Here is a 22,086-nt window from a genome sequence, read left to right as displayed (position 1 = left end):
AATTCCTAACCACAACAAATGAAAACCCTTTCCCCCACGATAGATTTAAAATGAACCTTACTGCATATACACGCTAGTTATTTAGTTGGCTGCCTGGATTGGACTCACAATCCCAAGGCGGTGCGACCAACGACTCAACCAACTGATTAAAGGAACGCTCCATTAATTTAGCATAAAGCTTAAAATTATACCATCTCTCATTAATTGATTAAACTGTAGTTTTCTTTGGTATAAACTACTGAGAAGTTTCTTTGCCATATTCAATGTACACTAAGTAAATATAGAAATCATTAAAATGTCTCAAATTACTGTTTTTCGTTGGTGGAACGTTATATTTTCCAAGATAAGCGCTTGAAACTACTACATTGATCTGAGATGAAATACGTTTCTTAGAAAAACTTTAAGATCCGAGAAAAAAAAGTAAATTTAAGTCCTAAGAAAATGAAACTTCGAGATTTATATTTTCGGAAACCTAACACCGCAGTCATGGAAACCTAGAATAGTTCCATTGAAATGAAGAATAATATGTTGCATAAACACTTTTTGAAGTAAACCGACCGCAAACTGCCCTGCGGTTGTGTTTCTTTCATGGGTGAATATTTTATCTCTTTACCCATCATCTTTCATATGGATGAAATTAATAAATACCTCAACTGGAAAGTTAAGTTTTGACAAAAACTTCCAACAATTTCAATTGCCTTCAAGGCCATTCGTAAGAGTATCTTATATATTTTAATAAATATGCAATATTTCATCTACTAACATGAACTTACAAATAATTTTTCGCATATTTTTTAAGCATATATGAATATGTGCTTAATAAATATGAATATATGCTTAATAAATATGAATATATGCTTAATAATTAATATATGCTTATTAAGCATATATGAAAATATTTATATTCTCGCAACGAATAAAAAACGATACTCTATGAAAAGTTTGTAACGTAATGGGTAGATTTTCAAGTAGTAACACTACTCGTATTTTTATATCATTATAGGAACATACCGTATATATGCTCATTACCGATGTAGTTTTTAAGTTACAAAATAGTAAAAAGAAGCGTACTTTCTCTGGAGATCTTTTTCCGATGGATTTGATTCTTGACTTTTAAAATAATTGGGGTATTAAAAAATACCCTTCCTACATGTAGTAAAAGGAATGGTGGTAATAATGTGGTGTCAGATTACAGATTAGCCCTCTCGGGTAGAATATGTACCCAGTTGTGGGGAATTAATTGGCTTCATCAGTTGGGCTTAGTTGGTACGATGAAATTCAGGTTGCTTAAAAGTATAAGGTGAAAGCAGTTAATGAACGGTTTTTCTCACAGGTAACAGTTTAAATACAATTTTATTTATGGTTCATGGTATCATTAATTTTACCGTTATTACCATTAATTGCCATTTTATTCAATTCCATTTGGATTGATAATTAAATAAATTTTCATTTCGCCATTTTTTTCTTCTGATTAATTTCTAGCAGTGTGTATTAACTATTACGAATACTTATTCAGTTATGGTGCACCTATTTCACAACTCGATTAGTTTAATTGTGAGCAATGGAATTTCATTTACTAGTGAGATCCTAAATAGTTATTTATTATAGTTATTTTTATAGTAATTTATTTAAAAAAATTCTCTTATCAAAACTTGTCCAGTAATGGACTGATCGTAAGGACGCCGTTCCCAGTTGAACACCGAAGTCAATCATCACTGGCTAGGGTCAGTAAGTGGGTAGATGATCACTTTGATCAGCCTGCGTAGGGACCGAGGGTGCGCGGTATCAGTATTCGTTAAACTGTTCTACCGTAAGGTGCTCGACTTCGCGCGCAGATCGTTGGGCTACCAAAGCAGAGAAGTCATCCCTTCTGCAGAGGATAAAAATTGCGATTTCTGTCTTCGGATCATTCTCCAGAATGCTTCTCAGACCATCGCAAATAACCCATTCTACAGATCTAGTGCGACGTAACTTAAGTTCCTACCTGCCAACCTTTATTAAAATTATTTATATTTGTTGAGCTAATTCTTTTTATAATAATTGCTTAAATTGCATTTGAAGGCCTTTTAAAAATAAAGTATTTTATAACTCCTATTAAGCATTATCAAATTAAAATAATATTTCAATGACTATTCACAATATAAGTTACACTTATACATTACAGATCGTTTCATAGTGACTGTATAAAATATACATTTCTACATTTTGTAAAAATATTGACATTAGAAGTTACACATTATAATTTGAGTTAAAAATTTTCCAAGCCATTTTTTAACATTGATCAATCACCTTTGATAATGTTTTGAGTAAAGAAAACCAGACCTTTTTGATAAGCGAATAGGAATTTTAGATTCATCCTTAAGAGGCAGGCTTTTGGTTATTATTCTTAAGAAGAAGGCTTTAGGTTATTATTCTTAAGAAGCAGGTTTTATTTTCCTAAATAAGAAGGTTTTATGTTATCATCCTTGATAAGCAATTTTGAATGACCCTTAATAATCAGGGTTTTGGTTATTATCCTTGACTCTTTGACGTAAAATTTTTTATTAAACATATTTTTCATGCCTTTTTTAATGTTTGTATAAATTTATGCCAAAATAAGTGAAAATTATTATATTTTACACTAAATTAAATATTATTTATTTTATTAAATATTATATTTCATACTTAAGAAACAGACTTTAGGATATCATCCTTCTTGAGCAGGTTTTAGGTTATTATCCTTAATAAGCAGGTTTTAAATTGTTTTCCTAAATAAGAAGGTTTTATGTTATCCTCCTTGATAAACAGGTTTGAGATTTATGACCCTTAATGATCAGGTTCTGGATCATTATCCTTAACCCTTCGACTCAGAATTTTTTATTAAACATATTTTTCATACTTTTTCCAATATTTTATATTAATTTAGGATAAATTGAGTGAAAAATATTATATTTAGCATTTTTATAATTTATGGCAATGCTTGAAACATTAGTATACATATTCTTTTACATTTTTTTAAAACTATTTCTTCAGAATTTAGTATTTTAGTACAAATATGGTATCGAAATTATAACAGACCTTTGTGAGTAACTAATATGCTGTTTTTAATTAAAAAATACCAAAATATAATTTCGCTTGGAATAAAAGAGCCAGAAAAATATATAAAAAGGACATCGCGACATTTGCGACAAAGGGTTAATAAGAATGATTTTATCACTCACTTTGATTTGACGTTCTTTGATCCAAGTCTCAAAACAATTCTTTATACGACTATTATAATAATTATAATAATTCAAATATTTATTTGTGATATTTAATATAGATAATATTGTTTTCTTTATTAAATACAAAACTGTTGGACATTATGGAGTTGGATATTATCACATTAAGGGGTATATAAGTACGTCATTTGCATAATTTAGTTACTACTGGCTTACCACTTGCATGGTTAAAAGCAAGAGTAAAAATATTTTGTAAGATTATTTATGAGGATATGAAAAGGAAAAGATGAGAGATACTGTAAAGCTTATTTTATGTATACTATTCTGTCAGGAATAAAGAAAATTGACACGACTTTAAAATTGGAAAATAAAATTTGCATATTTAGAAATTTTGCAATAGCGCAGGACATAAGGTATATTATATAGATCCTAGAAGATACTAGAAAATACAACTTTTCAAATGGCATTCCTGAGACACCTTTCTTTTGAAGTTTACTTCAGGTTATCTTCCTTTTCGAGAAAATTAGAGTGAGACATTTTCGATAAATAACAAAAGACAAAAACTAAAAATAAAATTTTTCATAAAAATCGAAACTTGTATATTTTTGTAAAAATAAAGTTATACAGGATAATCTGCAATGACCATTCTTATTGTACATATTTAGAATCCTTGTTAAGAACGAAATCAGCACGGCACGAATATTTGAAGTCGAATATTCAAATATTCGTACCGTGCAATCAACACTTATACCGTACAATCAACACTTATACCGTGAAATCAACACTTATACCGTGAAATCAACACTTATACCGTGAAATCAACACTTATACCGTGAAATCAACACTTATACCATGAAATCAACACTTATACCGTGAAATCAACACTTATACCGTGCAATCAACACTTATACCGTGAAATCAACACTTATACAGTGCAATCAACACTTATACCGTGAAATCAACACTTATACAGTGCAATCAACACTTATACCGTGAAATCAACACTTATACCGTGAAATCAACACTTATACCGTGCAATCAACACTTATACCGTGAAATCAACACTTATACCGTGAAATCAACACTTATACCGTGCAATCAACACTTATACCGTGCAATCAACACTTATACCGTGAAATCAACACTTATACCGTGAAATCAACACTTATACCGTGTAATCGAAAGCGAAAAGGAAACAAAACCTCTACCAAATCTGTCGCAACACTCCTGAGAAAGACGGCATTAAAATCATTGAAAGTAATTTGCTTTCTTCCGATAGGATAAGGCGTTTCTCATTATCTAATTACAACTCATATTTATTTCATTTAGAAATCAAGCAGGTTCTGGTGTTCTTAGTACCGGTTTTCTCAATAGTGATTTGTCAGATTCCGATAATATTTTTGTTCCTCTCGCATGAATATTTATTTGTGATTCTTATTTTGTATACTTTTTTTACTTCTTTTTCAGCATGAATCTAAAAATACATTTTAAGTGGAATCGGTAGTGCAAATATCAATAATGCTAAAACTGACTTTTACGATAGACCTTTTTTCAGCATCTGAACAAGCTATAGCTGCTGTTTTATTTAACAGAACAAGATATAGCTGCTGTTTTATCTAAACTGCTTAAATAGTTTAAACTTACTATTTCTTTCTCAAGTCAAAAGCAAAATATCAGCATAATATACTTTAATAATGAAATTTATGTAGATAAAAGTAATAATGGAAAAATAGCTGTAATTTTTTTAAGTCACGAATTTTAAAAAAAGTATTTTCATTTCCACAAATAAAATATGTTTTTTAAGGCGACAAGGGGCTTTCAAATTTTTTTTTTGAAATTATGAAGGGATTTGCTTGAAATTTTCAGAATACATTTATATTGTTAAAAACAACTTTTATACAAAATTTCAAAGAAATATTTCAAAATTTAAGAAATTAAAAAATTAAAATTTTTGAATTTTTTATGTTTTTTTTATATTACCCCTCGCGTCTGAAATTTTGTCAAAATGACAAAATTCTTTTAAAATATTACATATTAGGTAATATTGAAAAAATTGTTGGGAGTACTTTTTTTATTTTTTATTATAGAAACAAATAACATTAAAAAAACAGTAAAAAGCCTAAATTTTTTAGGAAAAAATCATCATACCTCTATAAAATATTATGTATAAAAAAATTCTATTCACTTAATTCAAAAAACGTTTCCAACAAAATGTTAATAATATTCATCAATATATAGCATTAAATTCTCAGGTCAATAGAATGAAAATTCATTACGCTGGAACAGTTTGAAATTTGTAAAATTGTCAAAAAAGACATTTTGAGAAAAATGACATTTACTACTTTTTCATTGCAAATTTTACTTCTGAACAAATATTTCTTGTTTTTAATATAAATACCTATAAATATTGTCTAATGAAATAGTTTAATAATTATATACTTTAAATTTCTTTAAAAAAATTAACAAAATATTTAACTAATTTAAAATTAATTTTAAACTAAACTAATTTTAAACTAAACTAATTTTAACAGTTACCAGCATTCAAAAAAAGGTAAACAAAGGGGTGTGGTCAAAACTGAAATGGTCATAACTTCATCAATTTTGCTCTTATTCCAGAATTTTTTTTAAATGTTCAGTTAAATGCCAAGATTTCAGAAATATAAAATGTAAAATATCGATTTTTTGACAAATTTTTGCTTCTTTGAAAGTCCCTTGTCACCTTAAGCAAACTTAATTTGCTCAGAAGTCATTTTCGAAATGACGAAACATTTTTCTTAGAAAAATTAAACGCATTATAAATCTGCCCACTCGCATTTTTAATGAAAAGTTCATAAACAGTTATTCAAAGATATAAATTCCAAATAAGACCAAAAAAGGAGTAAAAGTTTTCGCCAACATGAAAGTACTTTTCAGGTACTTGGCTTAATGTTTATACTTTTTTTTTAGCGGATGTTGGGAGTTTGAAATATAACTGCATTAAAAGAGCTTTTATAAGTGGAGCGGGTCTGATCATTTTCCCGGGGAACCAATTTAATGAGGTGTTATTTTTCTTGGCGAGATAGCTTTTAGAGACACTTTTGTACCATGCATCATTTATAACATAGAGTCTACGATGGTAGATAGGCTGAGTAAGTGCATAGTTTTCTGTTTTAATTTGAGATAGAGGGAAGTTTCAGTTAAAGTTTTCCTAGTTTAAATTGGTTATTTAAATTAAAACTGTTTTAAGACTTGTTTGAGCTTTCGATAACATCATACTTGACAAAACAGAACTAATAGTATATATGAATAAATAGGTTAAACTTATCAATGCCTGCCTTTTATTGGTTCTTATTAAAAAGGGTACAATAAACTGGCGAAAATGATTTAAAAAATAAATTGGTTATTTTAATTAAAACTGTTTTAAGACTTGTTTGAGCTTTTGTTAATATCCTGCATGACTATCTGGAACTTATTATCCTATATTATTCCTAGTTTAAATTGGTTGTTTAAATTAAAATTGTTTTAAGACTTGTTTGAGCTTTCGTTAATATCATACTTGACGAAACAGAGCTAATAGTTTATATGAATAAATGGGTTAAACTTATCAATGCCTGCCTTTTATTAGTTCTTATTAAAAACGGTATAATAAACTGGTGAAAATGATTCAAAAAATAAATTGGTTATTTTAATTAAAACTGTTTTTAGACTTGTTTGAGCTTTTGTTAATATCCTGCGTGACTATCTGGAACTTATTATCCTACATTATTCCTAGTCTAAATTGGTTGTTTAAATTAAAATTGTTTTAAGACTTGTTTAAGCTTTCGATATTATCGTACTTGACAAAACAGAACTAATGGTATATATCAGGGGTGGCCAAGCTCCTTGATAGTCGAGCCATTTTTCAAAATTTAAAATTTTCCGCGAGCCGCAATTAAATACGTACTAGGGGGCTCCGCCCCCTGCTCGCTACGCTCGCCAACCCCCAGAACTGCTTCGCAGTTCCATTGCATATTGCTTCGCAATCTTATAAAAACATTTTAACAAATTTAAATTTTAAAATTAAAATGCCAGATATATTCCCGTGGCGCTAAGTTTTCACTGATCTCTGGCCAACGTGGATTGCATGTCATTGTTAAGAATAGAGAAGGTTTGCCAAACCTTTGAACAATGGACATTGCATCTAAATAGTTTTGATGCATATTACGGGGAGAACCAATGAAAGAAGAGGGAAGAATGACTTGACGCCCAACTCTCAAATTGTTTTCAGCTGCACGCTGGTGTATGTAATCAGCTACATTTAAATACATATCTGCACGCAAATTACTTTGATTGTGCCTTATAAAATTTAAGCGTGTGCCTTCAATTCGAACATACATATCCACAACCCACTGAAGATACAGTTTTTGTGAACGATGCAATAAACTGAAAGTCTCTCTGATGGAAAGACGATAGGCAGCATACTGTCTCATTGTTGTTTTGTTTCGTTGATTATTTGTAACAGTGTGCGAAATATTAATATGCCATCCAGGATCACCATGGGGAAGCAGTAGCGGATAAGCCAATGGGTCTAACGATGAGTCTAAAACAGAAACTGTACGAATGCCACCTGACTTTGACATCACCACCAGGTTTCGTTCCCCAGGAGGCACTCCATCTACGCATCTAAAGATTGCTGCAACATCTGTACTTGTGGCATCATTGTACCGTCGTTGATCAGACGACGCGTTGACAGTGATGTGCATGCATATTTCCTTTTCATTTCCATCACTGGAATTCCTCCAGAGATCACCCATTGTTTGAAAAGATTGGACATATGAATTCACTCTGTTCAGATATACAGCTATTTCATGCATAATGTTCGCATCGCATTTGACATTAGCTTGTTCACGCATTCTGTGTTCAACTGCTGTATCTACATCATAAAAGTAATTCTGAGCGTACTTTGGCTGACAACCTTCACTTGGTATAAGTGAACCAACACGATGGTAAAATGTGTCATGGATTTTAAAATGATACATTCCACCGGTTACACTTTCATCTAAGTGTGTCTCAGAACTTATCATGGCAAATGCAGAATTATAGGAGCGAATATTGTCCAAATTATTTTGGGATCGTTTCTTTGCAGTATGGTCTAAAGATGTTACACCAGTAATCAAATTCTCAAAATATTGTGAATGCGACAATAAAGGAAGATCAACCTTGCCTTTCTGACAGCAAATACCATATTCATTGCTACTTCCTGTCTTCTCTAACATAAAATGCTTAGCATTACAAAAGTTACAAATAAAAGTCATAGATCCAATAGTAAATCATAGTCACAGATCCAATAGTAGTCACAATCGTCATGAACAGTCAATGCAGATTTGTAAAAATCTCGAATTTGTAGAGGTGGCGATTCCCTTCGGCGAGAAATGATTTCCCGTTTAGAATTCCGCCATTCATTTCTCTGACGTCTGCCAGAGATATTTCGACGCCTGATAGCAGGCATTTTATTTAGGCAGCAGGCACTAAATAAATAAAAATAGAACTAAATAACTAAGATATCGTTTTAAATCTCAAATCAAAATAATTGTTTGTAGAAAGTTTGTTTTGGTTTGAATATTCGCACGTTTGTTTTGGCTTGAATATTCGCACGATGCCATTGCCATTCTATTGTAACGAAAAATTTATCAAAGGAACTAAAGATATTGAATTCTTTTTTTAAAAAATTCAGTTCCGTTTTTTTTTATCCACTCTTATTTTTGTTTATCAATATATTCATTCAGAAAATGCTTTATATCAAACGATGCTTACGGAAACAATGCTTATGCGAACCACCCATTATGATTTGCTGAATTCTCATTGGGTGAAACTAAATTATTAATTTTATTAATTAATTAAAGGAAATTTTCATAATTTAAGACCTTATTCGCGATCGCAACGCTCGAGTACGCCGTCTAGCGGGAGCCTGTAAATATCGGACATTAATTTATCACGTTTTCATTTAGTTCCATCAAAGTCATTGACTGAATCAGACGCCATTTTTAGCAGCAAATAAGAAACACAATTTCCCTAAGGAAAAGGCCGAAGAACTTGAAAAAAATCTCCAGAATATTAGTAAATCTTTCAGGAACAGAACACGCCAAACATTTGAAGAAAAATTCCTCAATAATTTTTAATTTCTATTATCAACAAACTTGCAACTGATGACTTCCGATTTCGGATACTGTTACAGATGTGTGTATTAAGGTAAAATGCATTTCTTCTGTCTTCAATTCATTACGAATTAAAGTGAAGTCAACATTGCTTTCGTCATTCCAGTGAATAAATATGAATTCAGAACATACAGAATTGTAATAGTTATAGCATATTCTTCTTCGTTATAGAATAGTATATGTTTCTGTATCCATATAATTCGGAAAACAACAATAAAAAATTATCCAAGTTACTTGAAATAGTGCCATTTGTGCTGATTCTTAATTAATTTAAATCGTTTTCTTGGTAAGTTTTTTTTAATTTTGAAAGAATAAGTTCAACTAGAATTCAGCTATTCTGTTTTTAGCTACATATTTAAATTCATATTAATTATAAAATATTGCTGTGTAGTATGTTATCTAAAAGTAATGAAGGTATAAACTATGTATCTATTATTTGAGAATAAAGTTTTCAAACAAGGAACTTATCATTTTGGAATTCTCCGGGAATCATAAATCAGGTAAGTGCAATGATTTTTACAATAAAAAATTTGCTTGTAAATATTTTTTTTTCATTTGATGATAGTTCTCTACAGAATGGTTTTTTACGTCTGATTAAGAACTATAAGAATAATAAAAAAAGAAACTATGAAAGTTTTTATTTCAATGTAAAGAATTCTTAAAATCTTTCTTTTATCCTAAGAATTCTTTTTTCCGTTTTTTAGTTTATAATTTTTTGATAAAAATTGTTCTCAAAATACTTTTTTTGAAAAATTAAATGGTATAACATTATGTGTTTATGTATACTTCTTGTATATTCCAATGTTTGAAGTAATATGATTCAGAAAAGTATGGAATAAAAATTCGGTATTTACGTATTAACGCCACCGCCGCTACAGATTTGGCGGTTTTTAAGTGCCGCCAATCTACACTTAAAATTTTTGCGACAATTCATAAAATAAAACACTTTATTTAAAATCAAAATAGTTCATCGGATTTCGGTGGAAAATGAACCGATATAGAGTTTAGCATAGATTCAAAACAATCATATCGCTATATGAACTCTGATAAATAAGATTCCAAATGAAATAACATTTCCAAAACGTACGTTTACCAAGACAAAATTTCATGTTGTGGGAATTGGTACATTTCCGTTTTTTCGGTAAAATATTTCCCTCCTGAAAAAATAAAATTGCATCTTGTTTTGTTTTTGGCAAATCCCAAAGACGAATTTTCGTAGCACTAAAAATGGCGACAAAAAAGAATTGTTTTTTTGTTTTTGTTTCGTCAGCATTCTTTATTTTACGTTTCTTAGTTTCTAAATAATGATTTTTATTGAAACTTGAAATTTTTTGATAAAAATTGTTGTCAAAAAACTTTGTTTACAAAATTAAATTTCATAAAATTATGAGGCTTATGTATACTTTTTGTTCATTTTAATTTTTGAAGTAATATGATTCTTAAACTATAGAATGTAAAGTTTAAATGGGCCTTTCATGTTATATCATTAAATTTAGTAATACTATTTCTCGGGCATTAGGTTTTAACTCTTATAAGAATATACATATTTTTTTCTGTTAATGTACAAATATTTTTCCGATGTGTTTTGGATATTCCTTCTCTAATAAAAAGAGATACCATTTTGTTTTCGGTTGTACAAGAAAGAAGATCAAGCATTTTTCTTTTTTAAATTTAATAAGCCACATTAAAGAAGGAACGTTGCAATGCTACACGCTACATTAACGACGTCTCCAGAGTAACTGAATGACGGTTCATATAGAAATCGCAGGTATGCGTCTCATACAACAACGCCCCCTATAGTTCGTTGCGATCGCGAATTGCACATCTACATAACAATACCTTTAAAACGACACCTTATTTGTTTAATTCTGTTGCGTAGTTTGGGAGTTTTTAGCGAGACAAAATATTGCTAGCCTATTAATATATAGATTCAAAAGGTATGCAAAAAAGGTCTTAATTTTTTTTTTACATAAATTATATTTATTGAGAACATATAAGCAAAAGTACAAAATATGTGTATTGAATTCAAATATTGAAAATTAAACATATTTATTTTACTTGATAATTCCTTAAAATTTGGTGAATAATTGGTGACAGCACTTCTCAGTAATTCTTTCAGATGCTAGTTAGTTAATACTGATCGGTTTTTGGATTTCACGAATTTTAAAGTGGAATAAAATGATTCACATAAGTACGTTGTTCCGAAATATTGAAGTAATTCTGCAATCAGCCTTTTTTGATTCAGGATACTTCGATTCTGGTTCAAATTTCCAAAATTCAGTAATCGACGTCGACTTGTATTTTAATTGTAAGGCTTGATCTTCTTGCATCTCTATTAATTCTAATTCTCCAGATGCTTTTTATGTCATAATTATATTGGAAATGAAAAACTCACCTTGAATTGAACAACGTTGCACTTAGTCTTTCATATTTGTTCTCAGTATTTTAAAAGACATTTTGAAATACATACGGAGCGATAATAACTTTTTAAAATATAATATCACAAAAATTGAAAGGGAACTATGGTACATTTATCGAAAGCCACAAATAATTCATCAAAGAGCCGCAGTTGGCTCGCTAGCCGCAGGTTGGCCACCTCTGGTATATATAAATAAATGGGTAAAACTGATCAAAGCCAGCCTTTTATTAGTTCTTATAAAAAACGGTAAAATAAACTGGCGAAAATTATTCGAAAAATAAATTGGCCATTTTAACTGAAATTGCTTTTGTACTTGTTTGAGCTTTTGCTAATATCCTGCTTGATATTCTAAAACTAAATTATTTATAAATAAATTAGTTAAACTCATCAATGACCACATTTTATTAGTTCTTATTAAAAACGGTTTCTAAAAATATATTATAAACTGTTGAAAATTGTCTGAAAACGAAAATTCGTCGTTTTTGTTAAAATAATTTTAAGACTTCTTTGGGCTTTCAAAAATATCATGCTCCAGAATCCAGAACTAAATTGTACATAAATAAAGGAGTAATGAATAGCGGAAAATGAGTATTTTGTTAAAGTTATTTTTTGCTCCGTTTAAATTATTTTCATCAGAAATATACAGAAACATAATGATACTTTTGAGAAATCCGAATTTGCGGATCACTGAGATAATTTTCAAAATTCAGTTCAAAATTATTTATTCATTTCAAATAGATAATTGTTAAATTGTTCTAGCAAGGCATATAGAGATGTCATGAATTTATACAGGTGTCATCAGACAGCAGATAGATGCTTTTCATTATCATTAATAAAAATATTAGCTGTTTAATAGAAAAAAATATGAAACAAATAAAATGAAAAATATGAAACAAATAAAATGAAAAACATGAAACAAATAAAATGAAAAATATATTTAATAAAAATATTTAATAAAGTATTTAATAAAAATATATTTAATAAAAATATATTTAATAAAAACTTATTTAATAAAAATATATTTAATAAAAATATATTTAATAAAATCATATTTAATGAAAATATATTTAATAAAATTATATAAATTTAAAAGTAATGAAAAAAATGGAAGACAAAAAGTTTATAAGAAGATGTATAAAAATTAGAGATAGTATAGTAAGCAAAAAATTCCTTTAGAAAAATTATGGCAACTACCAGGTTTGAACCGGCGACTTCCTGAAAGAAAGAAGTATGGGCGTTCGCTTTGAGCAACTTGGAACCATGATGCATGCTTCTTCTTTCTGTTAGCAATTTTCTGATTACAATGCATTTCTTTTTGTTGATGACAAAGAGTGAGAGGGTCAGGCACCATTCAAGTGGCCTAAATATAAATAACATGTTAGTGCTATAAGATTAAAAAGTGTTTGATATCAAGATTTTATGTTACACTTGGTGCTATTTCCCTGTTAGCTGTAGGTTACATTTCGCTATCTCAAATTTTAACTTCAGAAAATAGAAATTATAGTTGACGTAACTAAAAATAATTTTATCTAACTATTACAAATACAGTTATCATCATTTTAAATGAACCGTACTAGAAAGCATAATAAATAGATTATACCATTCCATTTAGTAGAAGGAATTGCCATCAGAGCTCTAAAGTTGCCAAATAGGTAGTAAAATTATCGTGATTTTTAAAGCTTGGCGTAAAAACCATTTTTTAAAAATTTGCATTTTAGTGCTGTATTTTTACTAAATGTGTGGGCAAAAAAAAACTGCAGTGAGACTACTCTGGAGTTACCATGCTCCTCAGTAAAATGGCCGGTAATGGAGGTTGGTCGTTTTAAGGGGTTCCCAGCATTGACTTCAAAATATTGCCGAAGGTATATGATTTTTCGCAAACGATTTTAATTTTAGTCAGTGTCATTTTCTTGGTGCGGAAATACCTCTTATGAAAACCAGATCGATAAATATAATTTAACGTCAATAGAAATGATTCTTACTGATATAATTCTGTGTGAAAACAAATTTATCAAGTATCTTTTTTTAACTAAATAAACAATTATGTTTTTCGTTTAATCTTTCATTTAATTTTATATCATATAAATTAGTTAGCTTTAAGAGAGGTTTGCTTGTTTGAGATGCTTAGTTTTTTTCTTAAATAACTTTTTTTCTTCTTCTCTGAAATGACTTTATGTTTGTTTTAACTTTTAACTGTAAAAATAAATCATTAATAGCGTTGTCTTTACTTCACTTTGAAGTTGGAGGTTGTATATCTCTTTCAGAGATCGTTAAAGAAACTCTTGAAATAAAAGTCTCACACAAATATTTTGAACACATCTACTTATTTGTTTCATTAATAATTTTTGTTTTGTTATTTTGTCGTGTTTCCTTATTTGACCTTTTTCGCATTTGGTGTTGAGGTTTTGCCCGGTCACTTTAGGAGGTTTTAATGGTCTCTCCTAAAGATTTTCTTCAATATAATCTATGGAAAAAGTTCCGTGCCTCCCTAAAATGGCTGTAAAGTGGAGGTGGTCGCATCATAGAGGTGGTCTTTTCTGGGGGTTTCAATGTATTTTAAAAACAAACATTTCCAATAAATCATTATTATTAAGATCGGAATAATCATCAAATAACTATTTTATGTACTATAAATTCTATTGCTTATAATCAGAATGAATTCTCGTTTTTTATTACAAATGTTTTTATCTTGCAAATATGTTTTTTTCCCTCTATATTTACAATCCAGTGTATTAATGATTTTTAGACATAAATATCTCATTACAAAGTACTTTTGGTCTAGTTTTGATACTAAAAACATCTTATTTTATTGATTATTTTATTGCTATATTTTATAGCACACTGAAAAAAAAGTATGGTCAAACCTGCCAGAATATGGTAAAATTAACCGTGTTTCTGGCTTTATGGGAACTCTTAAATGCTCGGTAATTTTTTTTTTATCGAAACGCCTTAGCATTTATTTTGATAAAATTAACAATAAAACACTGTTTTATAATGTGTTATAAAATTTGATGATTTTATTATGATAGCTTGGAAAGCGGCGTAAAAACTTTTCATTCGGTTAAATATATTTTTCAGTTTGTATTTATTACTAAATGTGTTACAATAAGAACAATAATTTGGAAAACTAGAATTTTCAGTAAACAGTTAACATAAACTCAAATAAATGGTTTAAATACCATATACTTTGGTTTAATAAGCCAGAATAATGAATTTTTTTAAATTAAAAATGCCATGACTAAACAATACGATAATTTTATCACCAAGTTTTTCTCCCTGTATTTAGTAAATCCTCAACCAAAATGAAGCTTAGTGCAAGAGCAACTGAACTGCACAAAATTCTATATAAAGAGATATCCTATCAACCTTATAATACTGTCCTCATGCCATCAATTTTAATTTATTTTATGATCTTCAAAAATATTTACATAAACAACCACACTTCATAAAAAGAATACCAATAAAATTTGTCATTATTACGAAAAAGAGCAAAACATGTAGCATTGCTGATCTCAATATCGTAAAGATTTATGATCATTCGAAATTCCAAAAGACAACGTTTCAAGGAATTACTCGGATTTCTTACGAATATCCAAACATTGGTATAGCACTCACAAAGATTTAAGATAGTAAAACGTAAAATCAAAATGAAACTACTAAAAAACTGAAATCCGATTACAGAGAGAAGAGCATATTTGGCATTCATGACAATTTTATATTTTGTACTTTCAACTTTTGGCGATATTCTAAATGCGTAAGGAAAGAAAAAAATCAGCAACAATAATTCATGATATTTTCCCATGAATATAAAACGTGCATTGATTTTTTTATTAACTTTTAAACAAGAATCCATTCGTAACGAAAAAAAGTACGATACTTGCCTACGAAGGAAAAAGAATTTAATTTCCTTTTGGGATAAAAAGCAATGAGACTTGAAATTTCTTGCCTTGGATACAGCATTTATTACTTCACTTTGCGTGTAATGCATTTTGATTTATTCTTGCAGTACTTAAAAATTGAAGAAAAAAAATGTTCGAAAATATGTTTTGAAATGGATTATTTTTTTCTGTTAAAAGATTGGTTTAATATATCTTTCATGACCCTTTTTATCGAAAAGAGCAAAAACATTTTAGAGTTTTCCTCAAAGGACTGAATTTTTTCAATTTAGTTCATTCGTACCATTTCCATTTAATCCTAGTAATTTAAGTTTAAATATCCGAAACCAAAGTGAAAGTAAAAAAAAAGGGGGAAAAAAAAGAAGCGATTTGTAATGAAAACCAGAATTTATGAATAAGTACTTAAATATCTGTAAATGAATAAAAATATTAGATGCAACTCAAGTTCAAACATTTTGAAATTGATATGTATTTATTCGTTCGTAATTTTGAGCATCAAAAATGCAAATTATATTTAAGCTCAAAGTAAAATCTAAATGAATACTCAACTCGACCTTTAAAATTCACTGAAGGGAGAGTTGACAATAGCGCTTCTAACTTTACTTTAGTTAAGTGTATATATAATGATATGTCATGAGTTACATCCTATCAATACTCTTATATTTATTTTTTGTACGGAAAAACCGGAAAAACCACAGAATGCACATTTCTCCGATTCCATCTTACTCACTAGATGGCAGCACTCGTTTCTTTCCTTATTTTTGCGTACTAGGTAACATTACACCAGAACTGTGCCTCATTTCAGATAACTACTCAGAGTGTCACAAATCAGTAACTTACGGAGATCACTTGACTACAAAGATACGAAATTCAATTATTTCATACACTTTACTTAATGCAAGGGGTAATGTATAGCTACTAGAAATGTATCCATGTAAACTATTCAATACATTGCGAATCGATGCGTAGAATACTCTCTCTAGATATCATATTTTTGACGCAGTTGACGCAATACTAATGAATTAGTTTATCTTGAATAAATTAGTTCGTATGACGGATTAATTAGTTTGACTGAATTATTTAAAATTCATTTAAAAATTATTAAATTAAAAATTGAATAAAGAGGAGGTATATGTCGTGTTATAAAAGCTATTCAACCATTATATGAACAACATTAGTAATTTTTGAAGCATATTTTTTTAATAATAAAAAAAAATGTAAAACGATATTATTTTCGTTTCAAGATAGTCTGAAATGTCTAACACTAAAAAATCTGTATTTCAATTTATTACTTTTTTTGAAATCTACAAGAATATTTTTAAAATCCACCTAGGTAGCAAAATTTTCGTCGGCAATCTATATCCCTGTTTTCATAAACCGAGGTTAGTAAAAGAAATAAAAAATGAAAACTGAACTTTTCTGCAATGAGAAAATAAAAATCAAACAATCTGAAAATAAAGAGGGTGTAATTAACCCACAAATAAAACTTTCAATTTATTATAAATTTAATCTCCTGAAATTCACTCATTTAATTTCTACCTTTGAATATCAACTCTGTTTAGTTTATTATTATTTTTCTATCTTCCTACTATAAAAGAGCAGAGCTTTTTTTTTACTGAAAAGGAATTCAACTGATGTTCCGGTTATTTTAAAATAACTGGAAATCTCCTTTCCGAAAGTATCTCTTCTCTGCCCTTTTGCTTGCAGAACTGCCCAATCTTATACGTCTGTTTATTCTATATGCATTGGCAGTTCTTTCTTTCAAAATATAAAAAAAAGGAAGTTTTTTTTCTGAGAAAGCGGATGACGTTCAATAGACAAGAAAAATATTCAAGATTTGGAACAGGAACTAACTTTGACTGGAAAAAAAGTATTTTTACTCGAATGAATGAAGTAATCGGTGTGTAAAAAAAGGAAAAGTTCTTTTTTTATGTGTCCATTCAAGAGTAATGTAATTTAAAATAATAAACAGGACATGTGGATGATGCATCTTTTAATGCATGATATTTACAGTTTTTATTTTGTTTTAACAAAGCACTGCAATAAAAGAAGGAAAAATTAGTAAATAAAATAGCTAGTATAAACTATCAATTGCATTAAAAACAATTTTGTTTAATGATTTATTGCAGTGTTAGAGTTTCTTAAATTGTGGAACATAGCCAAAATGGATTGTGGAACATAGCTAATGATTAAATTGTGGAACATAGCCAAAATTTTTCTTAATTATTAGTGGGTTCCGACACCAAAAAGCTTAAGAGTTTCAGAAACCCTGATCTATAAATTCGTTTCAATAAGAAATTTCAATTACCTTTGAAACGAAAACTCTCACCATATTTGATAAAATGCAGAGTGTAAAATGAATATAAACTTTTAATTTGATGATGGTATTTCCATGCCTTAAGAAGCTATCTACGTGGTGACGACACTTTAAATTACAAAATCAGATAAAAAAAAAACAAAAATCTCTGAAAGAACATACCTTTTTTTAACGAATTTTTATCCGTGAATCGTCATATCACCTAGAACGCAACCCCCTTTTCAGGGCTCTATCAACTGCCTGATAGGAATGCCACATAATTTTGATATGACGGCGTGGACAGCGTCTGAGCTGGTACCCCTTTCTTCTGACTTTCACACCTCTCAACCAATGAGAATTTCCAGTCAAGACAGTTTGAACCTATTCTTAGATTTGGGCGAATGCATACTGGTTGCTTATTCGGCTACTAAGAACGAACTCACAACCCTCAGTTGTCCAGGCAGTGGTGTGAGGGACTCTTTAAGCGAGTGCATCACCGGAGCACAACATTAAAAAATTACTTTGAGTTCTGATTCAAGAAAATTCATAATTTTTCAATCTCGAATTATGGGTGGGGGAGTCGCACTTTGGAAATCTACCAATCCACTACCATCCAATGGACTACCAATAGTCAAGTTTAGAGATCGGTCAAAAGTTTGGACCTCTCATCATTTATTTTACATTTTGTGCATCCCCTGAATCATTTATGAGAATCATTTTGGTTACAACCTTCAAGCTCTCTTATCCAAAGAAATGATGTTTTTTGCAAAATTTTGAGATGCGACTTGCAGAAATTTTTACAGCAACCTCACAAGAGACAAGTCTATAAGGCAAAAAATTAAAAATATTGCTCTGGAAATTTCTTACATTAGTAATGGGTCAATTTCGTTCGAATTACAGATTTCTTCCTTTAAAAATACACAATTAAAAACTATGTAAACATTAAGTGATAAATAATTGTAAAAATTATAGATTGCATAAAATTGTCCGCAATTTTTTTTCATTTGAGGAAATTGTCTGCATTTTGTTGATTGCATGCAATTTGTTTTCTTTCCCCTTTTTGAGATATACGGAAACACGTAAAATCGATTTAACATTAATAGGTATGGACATAAAAACAGATATTTTTAATAACATTAATAAGAATTCTAAATAATTCATTTGTTTATAGAAGCGTCTTCCTTATAAGAATTCAAAAATTTTACTTTTACAGAATTTGATTCTAATGATTTTTTAATACATAAATACCCCAACTATGTAATTAAAACTCAAATAATAATGTAAGTTTATCTTCTGAGCTCTGTACTACATATATATATATGATTCAAGTAAACTTCTCGATTCAGATAGACGATATAGAAATTCACAAGAATATTGGTGCATCAAACTCGTTCAACATTTCACAGAAATCAAATTTCAGTAGGAATCGAACCTTATCTCAAAAATTTGCAACAAATTTGAAAGTCGCTTGCATTAAATATTGATGAAACTTGACACTGGAATCTATCTTCCAGCTCTTTCCTGGATTTCTGAAGTTATTTAAATTATTTTATACATAGAATATATAGAATAGAAAATTTATTTCAGATGTAGAATATAAATTTAAAATTGAAATGTATTCTTAAGAAATCAGCATTTTTCTGCAAATCCAACTAAACTTTCACTTTATATCTGTACTTAAGTATGAAAAAAGGAGAACTTTTCCAGGAAATATATTTTGTTTTCACTTTAAAATATTTCAGCAAATTAAATTATTTTGTTGAGCATTAATAAGGATGAACTTTACCACATTATTACTTCCGAATATAAGAACTTGCATAGTAATAGACTCGTCGTATTTATTTTCCGTCAAATGTGGAGCAATTATTTCAGAAAAGAACAGCATATTTTTTTTTACTAAATAGTATCAACTCTATTATGTAGTGAAGTAGACAACCGCACTGTATAGTATAGTATAGTATAGTATAGTATAGTATAGTATAGTATAGTATAGTACAGTATAGTATAGCATAGTATAGTATAGTATAGTATAGTATAGCATAGCATAGCATAGCATAGTATAGTATAGTATAGTATAGTATAGTATAGTATAGTATAGTATAGTATAGTCGTAGTGTCTCGTAACGCATTTTACAGATTTATGTTCTTTAATGAAAGCATCCTCTATAGGGATGGTGAACCAACGGCACGCTTGCCATTTATGGCACCCGACACAATATTTTGGGCATGCCACCGATCACATTTGTTATTACACTAGGAATTGTTATTACACAAATGTTATTACACTATGAAGCATATGTAACAATTCAATTAAAATTCACAAAAAACACACAAAATAATGAACAATTATTAATAAAAAAATTAGCAATTAATAACCATAAAAACTAGCTAACAATAAATAACTAGCAAAAGAAAATTAATAGTCCTGCTTAAACTAACATCTTACAACCTAATATAAGTTATTTGTCATCAGACTGCAACAACAGAAGTCACACTGATGTTACTTTAAGTTGAACTGCGCGTATAACTGAGACATTGCAAAATGTATTTTTTTTCAATGTAAATAAAGAGTTTTGAGTTGATAGTATTTAGTATATTTATTTTTTCCAATAATCACGAAGACAAAATTATTTGGCGGCACGTCTATAACATCATTAAACAATTTTTTAAGAAAAATAGCGCGTCGGTGTATAAAGGTTCGCCAACCCTGCATGTGTTAAAGTTATATCTTATGTCATATCTAATATATATAAACTTTACTTGCAGAAACAAGCTATTTAAAGTTCAATTAACTTAAATCTTTAACTTTTAGATGTTATAATCTTTAGAATTAGAAAAAAAGAAACTAATTTTTCTTTCACTTTTCATGGAATTACTCTAATGATGAAAATTTTAAGAGTATCAAATTACTTTTGCCACAACACGAATCTTCTTCTTGAAGGAATTGAGAAATCGTTAGCCATTTTGAAACAGTAACTACATCCTAATGGCAAATCTTAACGATGGAAATTCTGCGAAATGAATGGAATATAAAATAAAGGTTCTACTTGAAAAAAATTGGCAAATTACCATCCCTTTTGTAACCAGTATTCATAAAACATGAAAAATCGCCCGAATATAAATTTTCTTAGCCTCGATTAGTATTCCAGGTTTTCAGTAATATTTAAATTCCTTTAAACTTTACTTTTCCCAACTACATCTTACAAGATGAAGTTAAACCATGGTTAAAAGAAACATTAAACTTTTCCTATCAATCCATTTTAATGAGTAAGATAGGCACAAAAGTCAAAGATATTTCTATACTAAACCATAAATGTTTTATTTGCTCAATAAAATATTTATAGTTCTTTATGAAAACAGAGATCGAAAGCCCTTAAAACTTGCATAGTTTCAGGAAACTTTAAAATGTTGTAAAGACTTTCTCATGAATGACCTAAGTTTTCTGTTGAAGTTCACATCTATAAAATATACCTAGCAACTAATGATAAATAAAATGTGCTACAATAATCATAAAATATGCGAATTAATTAAAGTGAAGGTCACACCACTTTCCTAACAACAGGAAATTTAATAATCAAAAAATATTTTTGTGTTCTTAATAAGAGAGAAAGGGACAAAAATTGACAAAAAGTAATTTAGTTGTAGGAAAAGAACTTATATCTGCGATAGCAACTGAAGTGCCATTGTAAAAAAAAATTGGACAATGCGCAAAAAAAAAAAAAAAAAAGTTAGCACTTTTATTTATTTTTTATCTAATGAGCAAATTTTCACGTGTTTAGGACCCCATATCTTTGAGGTTTAAGGTTCAAGATCTGGAGATTTCGATTTGCAAATTTATTTTCAATATGGAAAAGTCCGGGTCATGAAGACTCAGGGGACAGAGCGTTCGTCTTCCCATGATCTGAACCAGGTTCCAACCCCAGTGATGGCTGGTTGATTGAATTCCGCATCCAGCTTGCACCGATCACAGTGCTGACGTAAAATATCCTCAGTGGTTGATGGATCATGGGTTGGAATTCGTTTTCCGTGAGGCAAACCATGGGAGGCTTTCGTGGTTTTCCACTCCATATAACGCATATGCGGGTGAGTTCCATCAAAAAGT

The 22,086-nt window shown here is 29.4% G+C and overlaps 2 protein-coding genes across 2 annotated transcripts in view; one reads left to right on the top strand and one right to left on the bottom strand.

Moving 5' to 3' along the window:
• The window catches only part of LOC107440852 (adenosine receptor A3-like), a 228,784-nt gene that overhangs the window by 2,822 nt on the left and 203,876 nt on the right, over positions 1-22,086 (top strand). The window lies entirely within an intron of this gene.
• LOC139424843 (uncharacterized) lies at positions 7,226-8,473 on the bottom strand. The gene has a single exon (XM_071185498.2). It carries the CDS (start codon positions 8,471-8,473, stop codon positions 7,226-7,228), a length of 1,248 nt encoding a protein of 415 aa, XP_071041599.2.

The sequence above is a fragment of the Parasteatoda tepidariorum genome, chromosome 6 (genome assembly GCF_982258835.1).
Source record: "Parasteatoda tepidariorum strain Cologne lab strain chromosome 6, Ptep-v5.0, whole genome shotgun sequence".
Classification (NCBI taxonomy): domain Eukaryota; kingdom Metazoa; phylum Arthropoda; class Arachnida; order Araneae; family Theridiidae; genus Parasteatoda; species Parasteatoda tepidariorum.
The sequence above is the reverse complement of the archived record's forward strand: the minus strand, read 5'-3'. Positions and strand labels throughout refer to the sequence as shown.

Coding starts and splice junctions, on each gene's coding strand:
- LOC139424843 (XM_071185498.2), bottom strand. CDS start 8,473: ATGACTTTTATTTGTAACTTTTGTAATGCTAAGCATTTTATGTTAGAG.